We start from the raw sequence: 20,560 nt of genomic DNA, 5'->3' as shown, positions 1-20,560 counted from the left end.
TCCTATTATTTACTCCAGAGCTGCATTCATAATCCTAGTAACATAGTTAATAACGTTGAAAAAAGACAAGAGTCCAAGTTCAACCTAGAGAAACTTTTGTATAGTCAGAATTACCTCGGCACTCACAACAACTCACTCTTAGACATATCAAGTGATCTGTAACAGTGTCAGACAAATGCTACTGGTGGTGCTCTTCCTATTCAACGATAACAGCTTCAATTCACAGACAAGAAGCAGAGGCACTCACCAAACGTAGCAAAATGTAGGTTGTTTACTCCATGTTCCATATTCCATATTTAGTGGATGAGCATACAGGCAACAGCTGTTTCGCACGGGCTGTGAAAAAGCACACTGTGATGTGCGAAACAGCTGTAGCCTGGATGCTCATCCACTAAACATTAGAGATGAGAGGACTTTTCGGATTTCTGGTTCGTAAGCTAATGTCTCCTGGGCCCTGGTGCGAGAGGCCAACTTGGGCCCCCCCCCCCCTTTCACGACCAAGTGATGCTATTGGTGTGTATATATATATGTATACACACACCAAGACAGATATTACCAATAACACCAGCATATTGGAAGAGAAAGTATTATCACCGTACATATTACCGCCATACTGTTACCGACTAAATCCTGTATACTGAGACCAATATTACCAGTAATAACAGTATATAGGAAGGAAACATTACCGCCACACCACAACCAGCACCACCATATTGTTACTGACCAAATCCAGTATACTAAATCACCTCATCATATAGAGGTGGCCCCAGCTCTAAACAGGTTCTATACACCATATACATTACAGTGCAGATATATCAGGTGACTCACAAGGGACGTCTTTTCTGATCGGAGTTCTTTCCTTTTGATCTTCTTCTCCATCCGTCCTGGGCCGTTATGAGAACGTCTCTGAGCCACGAATCCACTGAATCTGCCAGACAAACATATTAGGCTCCTCACTCTGGCACCATCCACATATCTATACACACTGCACATCTGTATTGGCCCCTTTACACCCTCATTTAGTGGGTAGGCTGACTCTATGTGATCCCCTAATAATATATGCCCCCCTCTGTGTATTCCCTCTCCCCCTATGTTGCCCCCCCAAATATATGGCCCCTCTCCCCCCATGTTGCCCTTCTTATAGATGGCCCCCTCTCCCCCACCCTCCCTTATAGATGGCCTCCTCTCCCCCCTCCATATAGATGGCCCCCTCTACCCCTTCCCTTATAGATGGCCTCCTCTCTCCTCACCATCCCTTATGGATGGCCTCCTCTACCCCCTCCCTTATAGATGGCCTCCTCTCTCCTCACCCTCCCTTATGGATGGCCTCCTCTACCCCCTCCCTTATAGATATGCCCCCTCTCTCCTCACCATCCCTTATGGATGGCCCCCTCTCCCCCCTCCTTTATAGATGGCCCCCCTCTCCCCCCTCCCTTATAGATGGCCCCCTCTCCCCCCTCCCTTATAGATGGCCCCCTTTCCCCTCACCCTCATAGATGGCCCCTCTTTCCCCCCACCCTCATAAATGGCCCCCCTTTCCCCCCACCCTCATAGATGGCCCCCCTTTCCCCCCACCCTCATAGATGGCCACCTCTTCCCCCCCAACCCTCATAGATGGCCCCCTCTTCCCCCCCCCACCCTCATAGATGGTCCCCTTCCCCCCCCCCTCATAGATGGTCCCCTTTCCCCCCACCCTCATAGATGGTCCCCTTTCCCCCCACCCTCATAGATGCCCCCCTCTTTCCCCTCACTCTCATAGATGCCCCCCTCTTTCCCCCCCACCCTCATAGATGGCCCCTCTTTCCCCCGCCCCTCATAGATGCCCCTCTTTCCCCCCACCCTCATAGATGCCCCCCTCTTTCCCCTCACCATCATAGATGGCCCCCTCTTTCCCCCCACCCTCATAGATGGCCCCCTCTTACCCCCCCACCCTCATAGATGGCCCCTCTTCCCCCCCACACCCTCATAGATGGCCCCCTCTTCCACCCCCCACCCTCATAGATGGCCCCCTCTTTCACCCCCCACCCTCATAGATGCCCCCCTCTTTCCCCCCACTCTCATAGATGCCCCCCTCTTTCCCCCACCCTCATAGATGCCCCCCTCTTTCCCCCCACCCTCATAGATGCCCCCTCTTTCCCCCCACCCTCATAGATGCCCCCCTCTTTCCCCTCACCCTCATAGATGCCCCCCTCTTTCCCCCCACCCTCATAGATGCCCCCTCTTTCCCCCCCACCCTCATAGATGGCCCCCTCTTTTCCCCGCCCCTCATAGATGCCCCCCTCTTTCCCCCCACCCTCATAGATGCCCCCCTCTTTCCCCCCACCCTCATAGATGGCCCCCTCTTTCCCCCCACCCTCATAGATGCCCCCCTCTTTCCCCCCACCCTCATAGATGGCCCCCTCTTTCCCCCCACCCTCATAGATGGCCCCCTCTTTCCCCCGCCCCCCATTTATGCCCCCCCTCTTTCCCCCCACCCTCATAGATGCCCCCCTCTTTCCCCTGCCCCTCATAGATGCCCCCCTCTTTCCCCCCACCCTCATAGATGGCCCCCTCTTTCCCCCCACCCTCATAGATGGCCCCCTCTTTCCCCCGCCGCTCATAGATGCCCCACTCTTTCTCCCCACCCCCGCGCAGGCTGCTAAAAAAAAAAAAACTTAACTCACCTGACAACGCGCTCCCACGTTGATCCTCTCTCCTCCTGGTCTGTACCCGGCTGCACGGCTGCCGGGGGTGTCGCGTCTTATCCCTGGCAGCGTACGCATCCCAGAGCTCCCTGGGCGCCGAAACCGGAAGTCAGGGCCCAAGGCGCCCAGGGAGCTCTGGGATGCGCGCGCTGCTGGGGATAAGATGCGACACCCCCGGCAGCCGTGCAGCAGCTGGGGGAAGACGGAGTTGGACTCTTGTGACCGCAAGCAAAACAATGCTTGCGGTCACAAGAGTGATTGATCGGGAGGGCCTTGCGGGGCCCTGAGGGCCTTTGTGGCGGGCCTGGTCGCGGCGGCGACCGATGCGACCGCGGTGGCTACGCCACTGGCGGGTGGATACCTCCTAAGGAACGCCTGGAAAACTGGGCTACAGCCAATGCCAATGGCTGTATCCCAGTTTTCCAGGCGTTCCTTAGAAGGTATCCACCTGATGCACGGAGCGAGGAGACAGCGGGAATCCGACGACGATTGTTCTGCTTCTCACGAACCAGAAATCCGAAAAGTCCGCTCATCTCTACTAAACATGTGTTGCCTGAATATGGAGTAAAGAAACTACAATTTGACACGTTTGGTGAGTGCCTCTGCTACTTGTCTGTGAAACCCTACTGTGTTGATCCAGAGGAAGGCAAAAATGCTTATAAGGCAGATGTCAATCATAGGGAGAAAAATTCCTTCCCGACCCCAATGGCAATCAGAATAATGCTTGGATCATCGTATCATCGGAAATCGAATGTCCATAACCTGTAATATTATATTTTTCAAGAAAATCATCCAGGCCTCCCTTAAACTTAATTAACCCTTAGGCGACCCTGGACGTACCCGTACATCCAGGGCTGCCTCAATGTAATGAGAGTGGGTGCCGCTCGTAGCCCGGGACCGCGGCTATTAGCGGGCACGGTCCGATCGCCGTGCCCGCTAATAAAGTTATCGGATGCGCTGTCAAAGTTGACAACTGCATCCGATTACTTGATGCAGCCGTTCCCTGGTGTCTAGTGGGGTGGATCGCTCCTTCGGGATGTTGTCCCGGAGGAGCGATCCACACATCCTACCCCATCCGGTAGTGGCGATGATCCCGGCTTGGCACTCCTTTGGTACCGGCTGCATCAGCCAGAAGCAATCAATGTGCCTATCTCATCGATCTATGCTGCATATCTATGCAGCATAGATCTCAAAGAGAGATCAGTGTACTTATACTAGAAGTCCCCCAGGGGGAATAACCGTAACCCCAGGGGGAATAACCCTAACCCCAGGGGGAAATAACCCTAACCCCAGGGGGGCTTCTAGTGTAAAAAAGTGTAAAAAAAAAAAAAAAGTATTATTATCAATAAAAAGCCCCCTCCCCTAATAAAAGTTAAAAGCACCCCCTTTTTCCATGTTAAGATAAAAATAAATAAATAAACAAACATGTTTGGTATCGCCGCGTGCGTAATCGCCCAAACTATTAATTAATCACATTACTGATCTCGCACGGTAAATGGCGTAAGCGCAAAAAAATCCCAAAGTGCAAAACCGCATCAAGCGATCAAAAAGTTGCATATGCGCAATCAAGGTACCGATAGAAAGAACACATCATGGCGCAAAAAATGACACCTGACACAACCCCATAGACCAAAGGATAAAAGAGTTATAAGCCGGGGAATGGAGCGATTTTAAGGAATATATATTTGTTAACAATGGTTTTAATTTTTTACAGGCCAACAGATACAAGAAAAGTTATACATGTTACATATCGTTGTAATCGTAATGACTTGACGAACATATTTGACATGTCAGTTTTACCCCAGGGAGAACGGCTTAAAAAAGAAAAAAGACCAAATAAAAGAAATGCGTTTTTTTTCCAATTTCACCACTCATTGAATTTTTTTCTGGTTTTGCAGTGTACTTTATGAAAAAATTCAGCCTGTCATTGCAAAGTACAATTAGTGTCCCAAAAAATAAGGGCTCATGTGGGTCTCTAGGTGGAAAAATGGAGGAAAAAACGAAAACGCAAAAATTTAAATTGGTCCTCTAAAGTTTAAAGGAGAAGTCCGGCCAAATTTGTTATTAAAGTATTGTATTGCCCCCCAAAAGTTATACAATACAATACAGTATACACTTATTATGGGAAATGCTTATAAAGTGCTTTTTTCCCTGCACTTACTACTGCTTCAAGGCTTCACTTCCTGGATAACATGGTGATGTCACTTCCTGGATAACATGGTGATGTCACTTACTGGATAACATGGTGATGTCACTTCCTGGATAACATGGTGATGTCACTTTCTGGATAACATGGTGATGTCACTTCCTGGATAACATGGTGATGTCACGACCCGACTCCCAGAGCTGTGCGGGCTGTGGTTGCTGGAAAGGATGATGGCAGGGGGACACTGAGGGACACAGGGCACTGGAGGGATACTGAGGGACTGCCATCATCCTCTCCAGCAGCCACAGCCCGCACAGCTCTGGGAGTCGGGTCGTGACATCACCATGTTATCCAGAAAATGACATCACCATGTTATCCAGGAAGTGATATCACCATTTTATCCAGGAAGTGACATCACCATGTTATCCAGGAAGTGACATCAACATGTTATCCAGGAAGTGACATCACCATGTTATCCAGGAAGTGACATCACCATGTTATCCAGGAAGTGACATCATCATGTTATCCAGGAAGTGACATCACCATGTTATCCAGGAAGTGACATCACCATGTTATCCAGGAAGTGACATCACCATGTTATCCAGGAAGTGAAGCCTTGATGCAGTAGTAAGGGCAGGGAAAAAAGCTCTTTATAAGCATTTCCCGTAATAAGTGTATGTTGGGGATTTGTATATCTTTCGGGGGGCAATACAATACTTTAATAACAAATTTCGCCGGTTCTTCTCCTTTAATGAATCAGCCATGACAACATCATGTGGCAGAGAGTTCCACAGTCTTACCGCTCGTACAGTAAAGAACCCACGTCGATGCTGATGATGAAACCTTCTTTCCTCTAGATGCAGATGCCCCCTTGTCATTGTTACAGATCTAGGAGTAAAAAGATCACTACAAAGACCTCTGTACTGTCCATTCATAAATTTGTACATTGTAATCAGATTGACCCTAAGACGTCTTTTTCCTAAACTAAATAGCCGTTTTGATACAGAGCTCCAAAGCCTGTGCATAGAAAATATGCTATTCTGTGTGCATGTAGTCACCACTAGAGGGAGCTCACTGCATACTATTTATTACAGGGCTTAATGGATAACTGTGTGCAGTAAGTGTTACTGCTTGTAGCAGCACAGCTCAGCAACTGGATGCTGCTCCTGCCTAGAGACACCTGATTGCTGATTGGACTTTGGTCCTAGAACAGCGTCACTCCTGTGCCCGGGTTGTGTGTGATATTACAATGTGGCTCCATTCACTTCAATAGAACAGAGCTGCCATACCACACACACACCCTGAGGACAAGAGGGGTGCTGTTTTTGGGGGAGAAAAAAGTTTTTTTCTTAGCCTGGACAAAACCTTTAGGCTATGTTCACACTACGTAGTTGACCGGCCCGCATCAGAGCTCCACGGAGGAAAGATCATCCGGCCGGTACTTAAGTAACGGCTGTGATGATCCGGGCTGAGACCGGCCAATCCGTGACCCGGCCGGTCTCAGCCTGGATCATCACAGCCGGTACTTAAGTACCGGCCGGATGATCTTTCCTCCGTGGGGCTCTGATGCGGGCACATCAGCGTGCGCCCGCATCAGAGCTTCCCATAGCCCACAGTGAAGCAAGCGGCCGGAGCCGCTCACTTCACTGTGTGAACTGACAGGTCCTTCTGTGGGCGGCATTAATTGAATTCCGTCCGCAAATAATGGACCTGTCAGTTGTTTGCGGCGCCGTATGGGAACCGGCCGGAGCGTATACGATGTTTGTACGCTCCGGACGGGATCCCATAGCAAATAATGCTATGTTCCACCCCGCAAATCTACGGCTGTAGTTCTGCGGCGAGAACTACGGCCGTAGATTTACGTAGTGTGAACATAGCCATAGGGTGTGTTCACATCTACCGTATCCGCAGTGGATTTCACACTGCGAACACTGATTCGCGGGGCGGGACCTCCAGGAGCCTCAGATGAAGCCTGGGAGTGGATCAGGGAAAGTATGCTCCGGACAGCAGGGGGTTAATGGGGACGGCACTTACATACTAGCAGCAAAATGTCAATGCCGCAATCTCGCATCGTAAATCCGCTGTGGATACGGTATGCGTGAACGCACGTTTTTAAATCAACTGGTGTCAGAAAGTGATATAGATTTGTAAATTTTTTCTATTGATAAATCTCAAGTCTTTCAGTACTTATCAGCTGCTGTGTGTCCTTCAGGAAGTGGTGTCTTTCCAGTCTGACACAGTGCTCTCTGCTGCCACCTCTGTCAATGTCAGGAACTGTCCAGAGCAGCAGAGGTTTTCTATGGGGAGTTGCTCCTGCTCTGAACAGTTCCTGACATGGACAGAGGAGGCAGCAGAGAGCACTGTGTCAGACTGGAAAGAATACACCACTTCCTGCAGGACATACAGCACCTGAAAAGTACTGGAAGACTTGAGATTTTTTAATAGAACTAAATTAAAAATCTGTATAACTTTCTGCTGCCAGGCTGGATACAAAGGATACAAAGTTCCAGCCACCATGATATAATCGCAAGTCTTAAGCCGGTTAGACTATAGAAAACTAAATACAGACATTCACTTTACCGTGCTACTGTGACAGTCAAAATTTTAGAGCTTGAAATAAACTAGAAAAGTTCCACAAAACTTGCATTTCAATCGTATTTGCATCTAATTTCTATTACTTCCTATGGAGAAATATGCAATGTGAATAGCGGAACCATGACGGAAATGGACAATCAAACCTCAGATGCATAAAATTGCAGGCGTCTTGCACAATTCTGGTTGGACTATTTTAAAAATTCACATTCATCAAGAATTCTTTTTAAATGCAAAATATTCCTCTCCCAGCAGTCTAGTAACTTCCAGTCTGCAGCTGAGTAAATGTATTCTCATACTTCATCAACAGGTGGCGCACTTCTTGCAGAGTAGAGATCATTGCAGTCATTGCAGTGTTTGTAATAAGCCTCCAATCCAAGAGGGTTTTATTGCATAGAAGTTTTTTTTAATTTTTTTGGACTTTTGCTGCTGTGCTCCTAACGTTGTTGTTAAATTTAGTGGAAAGATTGGAGAATACACAGGGAATACAAGGGAAAACTTCACAAAGGGCAAAGCATTTTGTGTACTATAAAAACAATGACATTTGGTATTCAAATATTACTGATATAGGGGAAGATTTATCAAACATGGTGTAAAGTGAAACTGGCTCAGTCGCCCCTAGCAACCAATCAGATTCCAGCTTTCATTTTCCAAAGAGTTTGTGAGGAATGAAAGGTGGAATCTGATTGGTTGCTAGGGGCAACTGAGCCAGTTTCACTTTACACCATGTTTGATAAATCGCCCCCATTGTGTTAAAAAATAATGCGGTACAGTGCTGGGCGGCATAATACCAACATAAAGAACATATCACTATACAGTGCATAAATATTATGTCGAGTCCAGAAAGAAAAATCACCATTTTCTGCTACTAGGGGCACTGTATTGTTTTGTTTTTTTAAGCTGACCCCTAAGCTTTTAACTGGTCACTGTGGTTTTAAACAACGTCCCTCTAACTGATTGCCTATGTGATCTGTAACCTTTGTTTATTAGATATTAAGTCAAAAAACTGTCTTCTTATCTCAGAAAAAGCTCTAACCTCACGGACACTAGGTGTCTCACTTCCCTGCTGGTCTAAGGGGGTGCTTAGTGCTTAGTGCCAGAGAGAGCTTGGGTTACTGTGGCTGTCTGCCTCCTCTGGAGGGTCAATGCTGTGCCTGAAAGGTAAATCAAGGCTTTTTTTCTTTTCTCTCACCCTCTCACATAATGTTCTAGACATTGTCAACATCATCTATAGAAGTAGCTGCTTACTGCTTAGACCAGGGCTGCTTTTGTAACCACTTCCTTGCTGCAATCCTATTTCCCTTTAGCTTGTCATCATCATCATCATCATCATCATCAAAGTTACTGTTGTGATATAACCCCTTCCTTGCCATGATGCTCTTTTTCTTAGCACCTTGCAAAGTAACACACATACCATCTATAATAGCATACTGTATACCAGCATAATATAATAGTATACTTTATCCAGCATTATATCATGGCACAGCATAGGTGTAGCTTCTGTCCTGTGATTGACCAGACAAGTAAGGGAAAGAAGTCCAGGTATGAGTACTGCTAGCCTGAAATGGAGAGAGGGGACAAGCTGTGCACCATAGAGGGGACCCTCAGGGGCTTAATATCACATAGTCTACATATATTTTCATGGGTTTCCTCTGTGTTTCCCCCCATACTCTAGATTGACGATAAGACCCCAATATTTGCAGATTTTTTCGGCTGATGTCAGGTGTCAAACTCAGGCCCTCCAGCTGTTGCAAAACTACAATTCCCATCGTGCCTGGACAGCTAAAGTTTTAGCTTTGGCTGTCCAGGCACGATGGGAATTGTAGTTTTGCAACAGCTAGAGGTCCTGAGTCTGACACCCCCGTCTTAGGGTACTATTACACGGAATGATAATCGTTCTGTGTAATAAAGACAACGATCAGCCGATGATCGTTGTCATCGGCTGATTGTTGATATAGGTTCTGACCTATAATTGTCGGGCGCCGACCACTCACCGCTACGTGTAATAGCACTGCACAGCCGGCGACTGACGATATACATTACCTATCCAGGCTGCAGGGCTCCTCTTCCTCTGTACTTCTCCCCAGGTCCCGTGCTGAAGCTTCAGAGTGGTCTGTCAACTGACAGGCCGCTCAGCCAATCACTGGCCGGGACCACCGCGGCCAGTGATTGGCTGAGCGGCCTGTCAGCTGAGACAGGCCACTCTGAAGCTAGAGCGTGCGGGACTTGGGGAGAAGCACAGAGGAAGAGGAGCCCTGCAACCTGGACAGGTAATGTATAACGTTAAAACAAGGGCTGCAAGGACATCGTTAACGATGTCCCTGCAGCCCTTGTTAAACGATTATCGGGCCATGTAATAGGCCCAGTAAACGAGCGCCGATCTAGCAGATCGGCGCTCGTTTACATTTATTATTGGGCCCCCATCGGCCCGTATAATAGTACCCTTAGATTATTGGGCCCATATTATATTTTGAGCAGCATCGGGGCAGGAACCATTGTGAATACATTACGGCGCTATGGAATATGTTGGCGCTATATGCAATAATAAAACAGCAATGTACGACTGCTTGGCGACCGCTATACATGAGAAGTCGATCACAAAGCTTGGCCTGACTTGCTTATGACCCCTGGATCTATGCTCAGCGCATCGCACAATAGACTTGGCCTTGTTCTAGCATTGAAGGCTTTGTCTTTGGCGAATGACCCCCATGATCTGTGAACACATCTAGGCTTTTGTAGGAAGGATGGAAAGAAGGGGGGGGGGGGCTCCAGTAGCTCTTATCAATGTTGCTAATGCGGATTGCTGACTTAGTCCCTTGGGAGCCATTTCCCTCCCCCACCCCCCTCGTTCTGCTGGCTGTGGTGGATGAGGCTGGGCCGCTATCAGCTCTCCCTCAGGTTGAAGAGATGGTTTCCTGTGGTAGAGGGCGGGGTGTTCATACAAGCCACAGTACACAAGGCAGGCTCAACACGAGCTGTCACAGCAGCCTGGACCCATCCTGCGCTCTCTGCTATGATGGCCACTTGTGCATGACAGCAGCAGAGGGGAAGACGGAGGAAAGACGGGGATCCGGGGGTCACTCCTCCTGTTGTCATTGATGAGAAGGAAAGTGCAGGACCGCTTAACAAATGGCTGAAGACTTTGACATAGCAGGTAAGAAAAGTGGCGTCAAATATCCCCCAGCTATGGCCAAGACTCTGCGGTCGTGAAATGGTTTAACGTACCTTTAGACGTCACAGAATGACGTACAACCATTGCGTCCTGAAAACTGTATATAGTTAGGGGTTAAAAAAAAGTGGAATGGCCTATATTTATATGATCCTTAGAGGAAAGGGTTAAGAGTGGGTGTTTTTTGCGAGGAGCGAGGATGGGGGGGGGGGTCGTCCGGGATGAATCTTCCATTATTACAGTGATAATGAGTCACATGACAGGGTTTGTTTACATCGGCTCCTGCGGGGTTGGAGTATACGTGATGTGATAGGATGTGGATGCTATATGTGTGCTGTGTATAGGGTGCCCGGGGTATATAGCTCATACATAGTCACCACAATAGAATATTCTGGTAAAACTACAGCAGTTTACATTGTGCTGAATCACCGCTCAGAGCTGGTTTACGCAAAACCAAAAATTTTATCAGACAGTTGTGTAACGTGCTTGTGAGTAGGAACTGGTAAATGGTGACGTTGAGGAGAGAGTAGTGAGGGAACACTGATACCTGCCATGGGGTCTGCTGTCACTGGACACAGTCCACAGGACGAAATCCATAGGGACCAGTCCATATAACCAAGTCCATGTAACCCAGTCCCTATAGTCCAGTCCATATGACGAAGAGTCCCTATGGCACAGTCCACAGGACCAGATCCATAGGAACCAGTTCATATAACCAAGTCCATGTAGCCCAGTCTATATGACGAAGAGTACCTATGGCACAGTCCACAGGACCAGATCCATAGGAAACAGTTCATATAACCAAGTCCATGTAACCCAGTCTTTATAGCCCAATCCATATGACGAAGAGTCCCTATGGCCCAGTCCACAGGACCAAATTCATATGAACTAATACATTAGACCCAGTCCATAAGACCAAATCCTTATAAACCAGTCAATATAACCAAGTCCATATGACACAGTCCCAATAGCCTAGTCCATATGATCAATTCCATGTGACCCAGTCAATATACCCAAGTCCATGGAATGAAATGCATATAACCAAACCCATATAAACCAGTGCATATAACAAAATCTATATGACCAAGTCCCTATAGCCCAGTTCACATGGCCAATCCCTATAGTCCAGTTCTTATGACCAGGTCTTATGCCCCAGTTCATATAACCAAGTCCATAAGAACCAGTCCATATAACCAAGTCTCTATATCCCAGTCTAAATAACCAAGTCCCTATGGCCCAGTTCATATAACTAGGTCCACAAGACCCAGAACATATGACCAAGTCCATAAGAACAAGTCCATAAAACCAAATCCATAAGTTCAGGTCCCTATTTCCCAGTCCATATGACCCAATCCACGTGATCAAGTCCATGTCACATTAAACATTCAAGATAGTCCCTCTATCTTTATCCCTATCCTTAAGGCTTGTAGACAGTCCAGACTGGTGGTTCAGGTTAAGCTGGCTCTACAGCTGACTCTCCTGGCTCCCACATACAGCTTACCCCCCCTAAAACAAAAGGAGTGGCCATGTTGGCCAACCCTCTTTTCACCCAACATATGCCGGGAGGTCGCCCTACTTTTGATGTATGTGGCTTTCCACTGATACTACACCTGAGAAACACATTACAGAGCCAGAATTGCAGACACTGTAGCACCCATTGATATGAATGGACCTTTTCACACATCCGTAAAAGGGCCATGATCCGCGCCCATGTCAATAAACCAGTTGGTGCAAGTGCGGAAGGGGACAGATACATCCAAATCTGTCAGTAATTACAGATCCGCAGTTACTGACAGGATTACTGATGTGTGAATAGTGTTCTAGTCCAACAAAGGAGAGTTGCTCATCCACTACCCTTGTCTGTGTGCAGTATAGCAGTATTATTTATGCAGTAACCGAGTGGGTTGGTAATGTCCTGTTGGGGTTAGCTTAACGGTATTGTGGCAGCAAGGTGGGTGTAGGGTCACTTGGGCAATTGTCACTGTAGTCTGGAGAGGCATTGTTAGCCACCCCAGATTGGATGGGCTCCATTTCTGCAGGTTTGGATAGCCCAAGTGTACTCTGGTGTGCTGGTGCAAAAAATGATCTAGGGACTCAACCAGAATGACGTCCGTTTACTTAGTGCTTCAGTGCAATACACAAAAAATACAGCTTCAATAACTGCAGATGCAGGTAGGAGACTGAAGAAGTAGTAGTCTGTGAATTGGAAGAAAGTACAGTAGAGGAACGTCTTGAGGGCCCTGTCCAATGTAGCAATGTACTTTGCCGCGATAGCGTAGCTGAGAATAGTAGAGGAGAAAAGAAGCTACTCGTATTCACATTTAATGACCGCCTAATGCCCTACTTTGTCGGGGTTCCCCTCCTGGCAGGGTAGTACAAGGCCCCAGGTTCCTGCGCTGGGTAAAGCAGACCATTCCGAACCTTTCCTAGGATAGCCGTGCGTTACACAGTGGAATACATAGGCTAACTGCACTTTGTTCCACTGGGGTGAACAGGGTCACTGCACTATACTGTGTTGAGAGCATCCCTGCGGTGGACAAGGTGATCCTCAGAGGACGTCCTTTCCTCCTGAGGCGACTAGCGCTACATCCTTGTAGTAGCTTGCTTAAAGAAAAAAAATTAAGTCCCTTAGTTCCTAAAAAGGGTCCTGGCCGGAGCCAGGCCCTGACTTCACTGCAGCAATAACGGTACCTTGTGTGTTTCTCTCTCTCCATTGGCTGGCCAACTAAGGAACTCCTCCCACCAGGAACTAACCTCCCTTTTCTAGGGGCAAACTAAACCTCCCAGTGATTGGTGGGGTGGTGCAAAAGAGAAAGAAGAGGATAGGGCAAAAAAAGGATGAAAAACAGCCTGCACCTGTGACAGGAGGAACAATTAACCCATGGTTTCCTTTAGCTGTGCACAGAATAGAAAATAGAAAAAACACAGTAATGACACCTAGTGGGAGAAGCACAGAACACACTTGAACCATACCCCACTGTGTGAACCTGATACGAGTTACTTTGCCCAGGTGCAATAAAACTTAGTGACACACCTGTGCTGGGACACTACATGTATATCTGTGGTATAGCGGTACTACTTCTTTACTGTAGTATAGTGGTATGATCTCTGTGTGCGGTATGACAGCACTATGCACTGTATGTGTGTGTAGTATATCTGCAATATATATATGTGTTATATAGAAGTGCTATATATTTGTGTGTATAGTGTAGCTACATTTCGTATGTGTGTAATATAGCAGTGCTGTGTGTGTGTGTGTGTGTGTGTGTGTGTTTGTGTAATGTAGTTTAGTATAGCAGTACTCTGTATGTGTGTTCTGTTGCAGTAAGTCTTTGGTATAACTGAAGACTGAATGTAGAACCACAAGTCCCAGCACGAACTAGAATCCAGCACCAGGTGACTACTGCTATAGTCTTATTAGTTAGAGGTGTAGTGTACTATGACAGACGCTTCTTTCCCATGTGTTTCACCCCCCTAGTAGACTGGTGAAGCTGTTTATTACCTATAGCAGAGGAGTATAGTGCTGCTATCTATGTAACCAGCGTGGCATATGCTGTGGGGAGATAGGCGTAATCGTGTCCTCAGCAGCTGCTGATCTCCTCCACTACACCTGATAAACACTTTTAGTCTTGGAGTGATAGTGTTTTTACGTTTTATCTTTTTGTTTTACATTTTTGTCATAATTTTTCCTCAGTAAAGATGTTCAGACCGATTTATTATGATCCATACAAGTTACATCCATAGACTCTCCAGACATGGCTGTCCTGTACAGGGGTGATGTGGAGATATGGTTACTTTCTTCCAGAAACAGCGACACAACTGTCAACAGATTGTGCTTGGTATTGCAGCTTTGCTTTGAGTACATGCACATACAGATGTAGCAGCTGCCAAACAGATTGGTGGCATGCTATGGAGTTGGTGTGGTACATTCTGCTATTGGTGTAGCATGTCATGCGTTTAGGAGCCACCAGCCCACTGTGCCTGCACCTGGCCCAGGGAATGTGTAACAAGTAGTGATGCATACAGTAGGCATTGCTGCCTATGCTATGTTATTCTATATGTACAGTACTGGGGCTTTGTTTAGTTACCATAAGGCACTGTTGTATGTTCTCAGGATGACACTATATGAGCACCAGAAGATAGTAGGGTGCGTTCAGACGTACAGGATTTGCAGCAGATTTGAAATTGCAGATTCAAAGCAAATCTGCACCATCAAATCTGCTGCAAATCCTGAATGTGTGAACGCACCCTTATTTATTTGGAACTGGGAAGACATGTTCTCTCATAAGATGAGAATTAGCCAATAGCCATGGGATTGCTTCCCTTCAAAATGAATGTAGCAGTTAGAGTAGTACCTCCAGCGCATAGAGCGGGCTGGTGCACAAGAAAAAAAAAAATGGCTGATCACGGAAACCTGACAGCGTTTTGAAAAATGCCACCGTGATCTCTGCACCAGTGCCGACCAGATGGTGAAAAAACATTTTTTTTTACTCCAACTGGTACATTCGCTGTAGTGGCAGCAGTATGGGGTGACATAGCAGCTCTCCTGCCACCAATGGCTGTTTCAGGAACTGCAGTACTGCACAAGCCCTGGTCCGGGCACAGTTACATATCACTAGGGACCAGCATGCCGTGTCGCCCCTTACGGCTGCTACACAATGGGGGAGATTCATCAAACATGGTGTAAAGTGAAACTGGCTCAGTTGCCCCTAGCAACCAATCAGATTCCACCTTTAATTCCTCACAGACTCTTTGGAAAATGAAAGGTGGAATCTGATTGGTTGCTAGGGGCAACTGAGCCAGTTTCACTTTACACCATGTTTCATAAATCTCCCCCAATGTGTTTAAAAATAAATATATACATTTTCTAGAATAAAGTTATATAATTTTACTAAAGAAATGTAAAGGACAATATTTATTTCATTCGCTAAAATACCTGTTTTAGTTTTTATCGCTAGTGGTGAGACTATATGGATATGTCATCTCACCTGTCTGTTCTGGTAAAGGCTTGTATTCCCCATGAATTCTACAGCATCATTTGGTAGAGATTGGATGGCTTTCTGGGCTGTAGAGCGCTCCAAAAGTGTTAGGTTATTGGTTCCCACACACATGTATCTTATGGTTATCGTTGTTACGGTCTAAGGGTACTATTACATGGCCCAATGGGGGCCACGATAATAACTGTAAACGAGCACCTATCTGCTAGTTTACTGGGCCTATTACATGGCCCAATAATCGTTTAACAAGGGCGTTCCCGATGTCCTTGTAGCCCTTACTTAAACTACATACATTACCTATCCATGGTCCAGGACTCCTCTTGCGGTCCGCTTCTCCCCAGGTCCCGGCCAGTGATTGGCTGAGCGGCCCGTCAGCTAAGACAGGCCGCTCTGAAGCTGCAGTGCGTGGGACCCGGGGACAAGCAGAGCACTTTACACTTGAAAATCGTCAGCCACCGGCCACGCACCGCTAATACACGTAGCAATGCGCGGTCAGTGCCAGACAATTATAGGTCCAAACCTATATCAACGATTGTTGTCATCGGCTGATCGTTGTGTTTATTACACGGAGCGATAATCAGCCGGATAGGACGTAGTACCCTAAAACTTAGTGCCAGGGACTTCTTTTGGGTTGTTTACATACTAAAATGTGGGCATACTTTGGCAGCTGTTTTTTGGGCTATGGTTCTTTGTGTAGGCCAAACCCTTCCCCCCCTCATAGACTTTTTTAGACCTTCTCAATATACCGTGCCTCTGTTATTGCTCTTACAAATGTATGAATAAATTGACAGCTGGGTGTTACCCTTGTAGAGGTGTGTCCTTATGCAGATTGGAGACATCAAGCCCTGATTGGATAGTGTCAGGTAGTGTAGGGACACACCTCCAACTGGTGACACCCAGTTGTCAAAATTCTGTCAGAAGATGTACAGTCCCAAGTAAAGATGCACTAGTATTGTTATACTATAGGGATATAAGAATTCACTGAAAAAGGTTAAAAGATCAAGTAACCATCTCTGATCACCATGAGAAGCTGCAGGCTGTGACGGCCACTGCAGGAGGGATGTGGTGTCACATGGTTACATGGCCCCTACTCAGATGTTTCAGAGTCCTCCAGAATAGTAGGAGCCTTCATAGGAACTGGCTAATAGAGAGGGTTATTCATATGACCTAAAGTTTAGTGTGTTCTAATTCCTTAAAGGGATATTCCTATCTCAACTAATATAGTTATTATCAGTTAGCAAACTTCCCTCCATCTCCTGATATGTTGCTCTTTCCCTCCTATTGTTGACAGCTCATTGTCTAGGTTACCAACCACTACTCTGCTCTAAAAGCAGTGATCTGGCTGATAGATAAAGCTATAGTATACATATTAAGACCTCGTTCACACAATGTATTTTTTGATCATTTGTTTAATCACAGCAGCCGATCGCATTAACTACTATGGCTGGGATTCCATGCGGCCATGCAGAAAACTGCCATGTCTATTTTGTGCAGCCGCTATTCAGGGAACATCGGCCGCACGAAAGAGACTGTGCACACAATGCAACGTGAGGCTCCCGGACGTACTTTACATTGTCTGCTGTGGCTAATTGGAGTGCACACCCGAATGTACACCCGAATGTGCCCGCATTCCAGTTAAAAAGAAGTGATGTTAACCCGGTTGGTAATGCAGTAGCGCCCGGGTTGAACACCTCAGATATCGGCCGTTCTTTGATACAGCCGTATTACAGAACGGCCGCTGTTATGCCATGTGTGAACATGGCCTAATGGGTTATTCCACTCAAACATAATGTTTCATATATTGCTGTCCATGGTGAGACTAACAATTACTTCCATAATTATTATCTATTCAGTCTCCTTACCCCAGTTCTGAGCTGCTGCTTTCTGCTGAAAACACAAAAAATTGTGTGTGATCCTTTCTCTCTCTGTCTCTCCCTCATCCCCCTCCCTTCTGAGACAGCTGTTGTAAACATGTCCCTGGCAGGCTGTATCTGCAACATTGTAGCTTCTTTGTAATGCTGGAAGCATTAATCACAGTGAATTCATTAGCAACTTGACCTCAGTTTAACCCTCCCAGCTTTAACAAGAAGCTACAATGTTGTAGATACAGCCTGCCAGGGACTTGTTTACATCAGCCATCTCAGATGGGAGGGGGGAAGAGGGGGAGACAGTGAAAAAGGCTCACACATAGATATTTGTGTTTTCAACAGAAAGCAGCAGCTCAGAACTGGGGGAAGGAGACTGAATAGATAATAACAAGTATGGAAGGAATTGCTGGTCTCACCATGGGCAGCAACATATCAAAAGTTATGTTTGAGAGGAATACCTCTTTAATATATATTATACAGTATATACACTATACATTTGCACTATATGTTTATCAGTCTCACCAATGATTTTAGAGCAGAGTGGTGGTCGGTAACTTCGACAATGAGCTGTCAACTATGGGAAAGAAAATAGGAGCATATCAGGAGAAGGAGACAAGTTTGCTAAGTTTGCTATATTTGCAAAAAAATATTTAACTATTTGAGTCCTACTAGACCACCTAAATTACCTGAGATGGGAATACCCCTTTAGTTCTAGTTTGGCATATAAATAACTGACTGCTATATTGTGCTCAACATATAGCTGATATCCATTTGTATTTAAAGTAATGGATGAATCGTATTAGAATACAATGTTTTGGGCTAAGGAGGACGACCCTTGTGGCCAATGAATGACTTGTTCTAGTTTATTTCATACGTATCATTAGTTTTTCCTACCATATGACATCTTGTCACACAGATGATGTCATATATGTTTCTCTGTGTCTATGTAGTGACCTAGTGATTGACAGTTGGGGATAGCAGAGATACATTTACAGGGATGAACTTCTCCCAGGAAGACATGCACTCTAGGTATACAGTAATGATGTGGTGTGAGGAATTCATGCAATATATATATGTATATATATATATATATATATATATATATATATATCATCAAATACTGTATCCACAATAAGCATCTTTGAAGAAATAGTTGAGACTACAAAAAGCCCCACATGTTCTATACAGACAGATGTGTCTCCATGGTTATAGCTGTCAGACAATAACTTGTTTCCTCCATACACGTGCACACTTAGCTTAATGGAGCATGCATGCATTGTGAGTGTGGAGAGTGGAGTTTGCTGCTGCCAGACACTTAAAGGGGAACTATAAGAAGGTTAGAGGAATCTAACATGCTAATAGCCTCCTATTGCAAACGGGGCGCAGAGGAGGAAGGTATGTCTCTTACCTTCATCCTCAGCGCTGGTCCCGTGCTGTTACCAGTGTAATCCTCGGCAAAAATTTAAAAGCTATAAGTTGACCAGAGCCTTACTTTCAATAATCTATTCTTCTATATAACCAATGAACAGTAGAAGAGAAGGCAAATGGAAGAAAGCAACAGGAGATTCAGAATCTGACTACATACAGTCTATTTGTAGTCTGTTACCATAGAGATACATAATTCTCCTTAGTAGCTACAGACACAAACTGAAAAATAACCCCCAAAAAAACAAGAAGATCCAGGACACAAGTACATTTATTATTCTGCAAAAGATAATAAAACTTTATTCAAATCATTTTACACATAACAATGATAAAATCCCATGTAAAGACAGGGAGATTGTTCAGAATCAGGGACAGGATGACACAAGGACAGGAGAGCCCTGAAGCTGGCACCCACCCCGCTGTCCCTGCCTACTTGCCTCAGAAACCCTAAACGGCAACGGACAACTGGACGGCAAACCCTGATCTCCACTAAGAGCAACACAGAGCAAAACAAGACAAACACAACACAATAAGGCAGTGTCAGAGGTCCAGGTCAATAGCACACGAGCAGCGCAGTACAATACAGAATCCAAGAGGGTAGTCGAACAGTCAAGAGCCAGAAGTCAGATAATCAGAAAAGCAATGCAGGAAATAATGCTAGATCAAGATACACTAGTAAACTAGGCACTATCGCAGGCAAGGAATGAACCTAAGTGCAGGATACTTATGGGAGCAGAAGTCCCAGCCCAGATCAAGCCTAGCAGCTGACTGGCTGTAACAGCCGTCAGTCAGCTGAATAAAATTACTAACACCTAATGCCGATCGACTGGGGTTGGGGAGACTACGGCAAGATTATAGGGAAGCGCCGACGCGACCAGCAACAAACCCCTTGGGAGGTAGCAGCAATATGCAATTTGATGTAGTAATACAAATACTGTAACATACATACCGTATTTTCTGGCGTATACGATGACTTTTTTAACCCCAAAAATTCTTCTTAGGAGTCGGGGGTTAATCTTATACGCCAGGTATGGTCGCCCATACGGTGGGGGAGCTCAAAAATGGCCCCATCCCCACCGTATGGGGCGTTCCCGGCACAGGCAACTTCCGGCGCCTCTCTCATTCTCTCAAAGCTCACCCGGCAGCTGAGCATCTCCGAGCCTCTCCGAATAGACGTTCGGCTGCCCGGGAGAGGTTCGGCGATCTCCGTCTCCGGCGCAGGTAGTGTACGTCACACTGCCTGCGCCGGGAACGGTACAGGAGGCGTGCCGATACCGGGAATGGGCCCTAGGTGAATTAAATGTTTTTTTATTATTATTTAGCTGCAGTTAACCCCTGCCTGACTGCAGCAGGACTGCGGTCAGGCAGGGGTTAACACCCTAAACATGTGAAAATAATTTGACAACTGGGTGTTAGCATTCAGTCTAGTCAGAGGGGGTGTGTCCCTGCACAGTCAGCACTGTTTGGACAGTATCAAAGTGTACAGGAACATGACCACCCAGTTGTCAATTTATTTTAAAATTCTATTACGAATGAGAGTGATAGAGGAGATAAATACTTCCCCCTCCCCCCAGACCCACCACTCCATGTGTAGGCAGCGGCAGGAGAGTCCCGCCCTCCCTTCCTAGAGTTTGTGATTTGGTGCATCACGATTAAAAAGTTTGATGGAAGGGGTCAAT

The 20,560-nt window shown here is 46.3% G+C and overlaps 1 protein-coding gene across 6 annotated transcripts in view; it reads left to right on the top strand.

Annotated features, from left to right (window-relative positions):
• The window catches only part of LDB1 (LIM domain binding 1), a 136,099-nt gene that overhangs the window by 67,214 nt on the left and 48,325 nt on the right, over positions 1 to 20,560 (top strand). Inside the window, exon 1 of one of the 6 annotated variants that reach the window (XM_069979957.1) lies at positions 10,419 to 10,576. The exons of the other annotated variants lie outside the window; for them this stretch is intronic. Coding sequence (XP_069836058.1) covers positions 10,552 to 10,576 — 25 coding nt within the window. The 5' untranslated portion in view covers positions 10,419 to 10,551. Of the gene's footprint in view, positions 1 to 10,418; positions 10,577 to 20,560 lie in introns of those variants that run through there. 6 annotated transcript variants of the gene reach the window in all.

Source organism: Dendropsophus ebraccatus, chromosome 8 (genome assembly GCF_027789765.1).
Source record: "Dendropsophus ebraccatus isolate aDenEbr1 chromosome 8, aDenEbr1.pat, whole genome shotgun sequence".
In the NCBI taxonomy this organism is placed as follows: Eukaryota; Metazoa; Chordata; class Amphibia; order Anura; family Hylidae; genus Dendropsophus; species Dendropsophus ebraccatus.
Note: the sequence above shows the minus strand (reverse complement) of the source record. Positions and strands in the feature narration are given on the sequence as shown.